The 5,243-nt window shown below is 40.1% G+C and overlaps 1 protein-coding gene across 1 annotated transcript in view; it reads right to left on the reverse strand.

The window, feature by feature from the left end:
* Positions 1–4,730: 4,730 nt before the first annotated feature.
* The window catches only part of LOC109916838 (patched domain-containing protein 3-like), a 34,286-nt gene continuing 33,773 nt past the window's right edge, over positions 4,731–5,243 (reverse strand). The window contains exon 6 of the mRNA XM_020516587.2: positions 4,731–4,946. Coding sequence (XP_020372176.2) covers positions 4,731–4,946 — 216 coding nt within the window. The remainder of the gene's footprint in view (positions 4,947–5,243) is intronic.

A 5,243-nucleotide genomic window follows, 5' to 3' on the forward strand; every position in this document is an offset into this window, starting at 1 on the left:
GCTCATTTGTTGGTGCTTTGATGGATACAAGAATGATATCTGCAAACGCTATTCCTGTAAATCTCATACCTGATTTTTTAGTGTTCTCATCATGTGAGAGGTGATACTTTGTCTCCATCCCAGTATCCGCCTTGATGTTGCTGTGTATTGCTGACCTGGAAATGCAGGCAGAACTGCGTGTAACAGCCTGGAAGGCATCTGAGTTACTCATTGGCACAGTACTGCTATCTAGATCATCATTGAATAGCAACTGGTTCAGGAAGCTGTATAGCCTATCTGGTGACTTGAAATATTCCACTTCAGAAATATTTGGAAATTGTTTCATGACCTATATGCCGTATGTTGACCAAATTCAGGCTTCTACAGGCACTTGCCTCACCTGCCATCTTCTCATTGCTCTGCATACTGACTGCTGTAGCTGCTGCTATTACAGCTACTTAACCTCCTCCAAAGTAATGAAACTAAAATGATTCGAATTCTGTGACAGCTTAACCCCGGGGGGGTGGGGCGTTGGGGGTTGAGGGGTGTGCACGGTAAGGCAGAAAACAAAAACATTGGGGAATCCATTAAGCAAACGGCGTAACGAGCAAGTACCTTTTAAATAGCATTTCCTGTCAAACAGTCAGGGTCTCTGACACCTTGTCATTCTTTTCATTCACGCGATACAGATGTCATTAGCAAGGCCAGCGTTTATTAGTCATTCCCGATTACCCTTGAGAGAGTGGTATTGAGCTGCCTACTTGAGCCATTGTAGTTCATGTTAGTCTGTACTGTGATAGGCTGATTGAGAACAATCTATCACGAGTGCTACCTGAAAATATAGTTGTCATTTGCTTAAGATGATGGTGCACAAGTTGGCACAGGGACATAGGACTTTGGAGTAGGCATTCAGTCCTGTGGCCTTTCAAACTTGCTCTGCCATTCAATAAGATCATGGCTGATTTGATTGTGGTTTCAACTCAATTATGAGAAAAGACTGGCAACTAACAAAAATGGGAATCCCAAAGTCTTCTGTAGGCTTACAAATAGTAAAAGAGTGGTTATAGGAGGAGTAGGGCTGAATAGAGACCAAGGAGGTGATTTAAACATGGAGACAGAAGCATTGAAAAGGTATAAATGAATACTTTGTCTTTGCAAAAAACGAGGATACTGCCCAGGCCATGATGACAGAGGATGAAACTCGGTCACTAGAACGGTTCAAACTTAATAAGGAAGAACTATTGGATAGACTGGTAGTATTTAAATTTGATCAGGCATTGGAACCAAATAAGATATATTAAGGATTTTAAATCAACATGAACAACCTGCTTACTGATATCCAGTTTGGGTTCCACCAGGGCCATTCAACTCCTGATCTCATTACAGCCTTGGTTCAAACATGGATGAAAGAGCTGAATTCAAGAGACGAGGTGAGAGTGACATCCCTTGACACCAAGGCTGTACTCAAGGAAATATGGCATCAACTAGTCCTAGCAAAACTGGAATCAATGGGAAACAGGGGACAAACTCTCTGCTGGTCGGAGTCAGACCTGGCATATAAGAAGATGGTTGTGGTTATTGAAAATTAATCATCTCAGCTCCAGGTCATCCCTGCAGGAGTTCATCAAGGTAATGTCCAAGGCCCAACCATCTTCAACGGCTTCGTTAATGAACTCAAGGTCATTAAGGTCATAGTGGGGATGTTTGCTAAAGATTGCACAATGTTCAGCATCATTTGCAACCCCTCAGATAGTGAAGCAGTCCAGGTTCAAGTGCAACGAAATCTGGACAATATCCAGGCTTAGGCTGACAACTGGCAAGTGTTAAATTGTGCCATGCATTGCCAGGCTATGACCATCTCCAGTTAGAGACATCTAACAATCCACTCCTTGACATCAATAGTGTTACCATCACTGAAACCCCATTATCAACATCCTTGGGGTTTCCATTGACCAAAAACTCAACTAGACTTGCCACATAAATGCAGTGGCTGCAACAGGAGGTCACAGCTTAGGAATACTGCAGTGAGTAACTCACCTTCTGACTCCCGAAAGCCTGACTGGAGGCGAGACTTCAAAGCCCGTCCACCATCTATATGTCAGTAGTGTGATGGAATACTCCCCATTTATCTAGAACAGTGCAGCCCAACAACACCCAAGAAACTTGACAACATCCAGGACAAAGCAGCCACTGGATTGGCAACACATCCACAAGCCTCCACTCCTTCCACCACCGACAACCAGTAGCTGCAGTGTGTACTATCTTCACTGCAGATATTCACCCAAGCTCCTGAGACAGCATCTTCCAAACCCATGACCACTTCCATCTAGAACAACAAGGGCAGCAGATAAATGGTAATACCATCAACTGAAAGTTACCCTCCAAGCCACTCACCATCCTGACTTGGAAATATATCACTGTTCCTTCACTGTCGCTGGTTAAAAATCTGGAATTCCCTCTCAAAGACATTGTGGTCAACTTACAGCACGTGGACTACAGCAATTCAAGAAGGCAGCCCATCAGTACCTTCTCAAGGGTTACTAGGGATGGGCAATAAATACTGGTCCAGCCAGTGAGGCAAATGCCATAAGAGAATTAAAAAATGGATGTTAATCGATTCAATGAATAGACAAAATTGCGGTAGATGGATTTCAAGGCAAACTATTGTGAAAACGTCCACTTTGGATCGCAAGATATATCAGAATACTTACAAAACTATGAAAAGCTAGAAGCAGTGGAGGTCCAAAGATACTTAGAGGCCCTGATAAATAAATCATTAAAATGTCACAAGTCGGTACAACAATAATCACAAAGGCAAATGGATTATTGACATTTGTATCCAAAGGACTAGAATGCAAAGATTTAGAAGTCATGCTGCTACTCTATAAAAGCTGGAATACCGTGAGCACTCCTGGACACCAAAATATTGCTGGAGGGAGTATTGCATAGATCTTTTACATTAACATCTGGATTAATGCTGAATTGGATTCATATTACCATGCAACATAATTGTAAAAGATAGCAATGAAAACCTCTGAATTATATAAAGTTAGACAACAAATAAATGTATAGTGCAGCATTGGTGAGTATAATGTGTTTTTGTTTGGTAAAATATGTTATTTAAAAAGTTGTAACACCATAAACTGTAGAACTCAAATAAATATTCAACGAGTTGAATGACTATTTTAATCATTTCTATAAAATTATTCTGTACACTCTAACATGAACAAAACACTGATTTTGCTTATTAGAAATCATAAAAGCCCCATGATGCCCAGGTTTTCACTTTATTGTAACTTATTAAAAAAATGAACACATCATCTGATAGAAATTATGTTGTAAAATGTCTTGAAATATTCAACAAAGTGTTTTTCAGAAGTTGTAACATTCCAGTGAAACATTAAAAGATGTGTGCCCAAGGCATAACGTGCTAATTTCACTACCCCAGGAAGAAAAGAGTCACACTGATATCAGGCAAATATCGAATTGAGTCTACTGATAGATGACGTTCTGCTCAAATGTAAAATAGGAGAATTATTCCTTGTTACTTGACACAGACAGCTTCTAGAATTCTATAAATCATCACACAAAATTTATAAAGATATTTTGCTTTGACATCCTACAACACAATAAATGTCTCCATGCTCAACACTTGTTGATTAATTGTTTTGTAGGATGAATAATTTCATCACACATCTTAAGGTGTTGACAAGTAAATATTAATGTTTTCATCTGAAGTTCAATTTCTGGTCATTTAACCACATCAGTATGCTATTACTTTGTAAAGGATCCATAACTGCATGGCAGGTACATTCAGGGAAAAAAACAACTTGTATTTGTATACTGCCATACCAGATGCTCAATACAGCCATTGAATTGCTTTTAAACCTATGCTGTTGTCATGAAAGCAGACAATCCGATATCGATAAATGATGTTCCAAATTGACTTTTCTGCCCCTGAATTTTAATGTTTTGACTAAATTCACCTGATCAAGAAGAAGAAAAATATAGGGATAAAAACAAAGAATAGAGAAGAGAGAAAGAACATTAATAAGGAAATAGAAATAAAACAGAAAAGGGAGAAAATAATTATATTTCACAGCAAAATTCAAAGTACCACCAATAAACATTGCATTTAATTATTGGAATATGTCTGCTAAAACCACGGACAGAAACTCTTTACAAGTTCCAGGTATGGTCCTATCCATTGTTGCATGGCATTTCTTGTTAAAATGTCATCAAAACATCCTAGGGAGCTATGGAAAATCTGGAATAAAAACAGAAAGTGCTGGAACAACCAATAAGGTCAGGCAACATCTGTGGAGACAGAACATCTGTGGAGACAGGACAGCGTTTCACATTTAACATGGCTCTTCTTTGGAGGTGAAGAGCGGTAGAAATGTGATGGATTTTATACTGGAGAAAAGTGGACAGGGTCAGGTAGAATGAAAGGGAAGGTCAGTGGTTGTATACAGGGGTGGGAGAAATTAAACAACAAAGATGTCAAGGATCAGAAGGCTAAGAGAGTACTAATGGTTCTAGTGAACAAAGATTGATCCAGAGCAGGACAGAAATGTCAGTGTGAGAGAAAGGGGGTGAATTAGAATGACAGGCAGCTGAAGGCTGGGGTCATGCTCATGAACTGGGCAGTGGTGTTCTGTAAAGTACTCACCAAGTTCATTTTTGGTCTCCCCGGTGTTGAGGAACCCACACTGTGCACAGCAAATACAGTAGGTGAAATTGAAAGAAGTTTAGGAAGATTGTTGCTTCAAGTGGAAGGAATGTTGGGGGCCTTGGGAAGTCAGGACAGGTGGGCTAAAAGGGCGGGTGTTACATGTCACGCGATTGCAAGGGATGCTGCCATGAGAAGTGGATGAGTTGTTGAGGACGTTTGGAATGGAGAAACAGGGACAGTCACGATCTAGTCCATCTGCAATGCCTCTAAATGGTTTGAAGACACTTGTCATCTTTTGTTCACATGCCTCAACAGAATAGACATTGTTTCCCGGCAAGTTTGTTAAGTTGTCTGATTTTGCGCTGTTTGACTTTCCACAGCTTGCACTAAATGTTAGAAACACAGGCAGAAATATAAGACCATGAACAGCCCCAAATGTTATGACAAGAAACATGATTTTAAAAAATGTCCTAAATATGTAACTTGCTGCAGCAGCCAATACAACCACACCCAGTATGGTTGAAAGGGCTCCCTGGATGATGGGATATCCAAGGCTATATAATGCATCAATACTTCGCTCATTTGCACT

Source organism: Rhincodon typus, chromosome 2 (genome assembly GCF_021869965.1).
Source record: "Rhincodon typus isolate 14 chromosome 2, sRhiTyp1.1, whole genome shotgun sequence".
In the NCBI taxonomy this organism is placed as follows: domain Eukaryota; kingdom Metazoa; phylum Chordata; class Chondrichthyes; order Orectolobiformes; family Rhincodontidae; genus Rhincodon; species Rhincodon typus.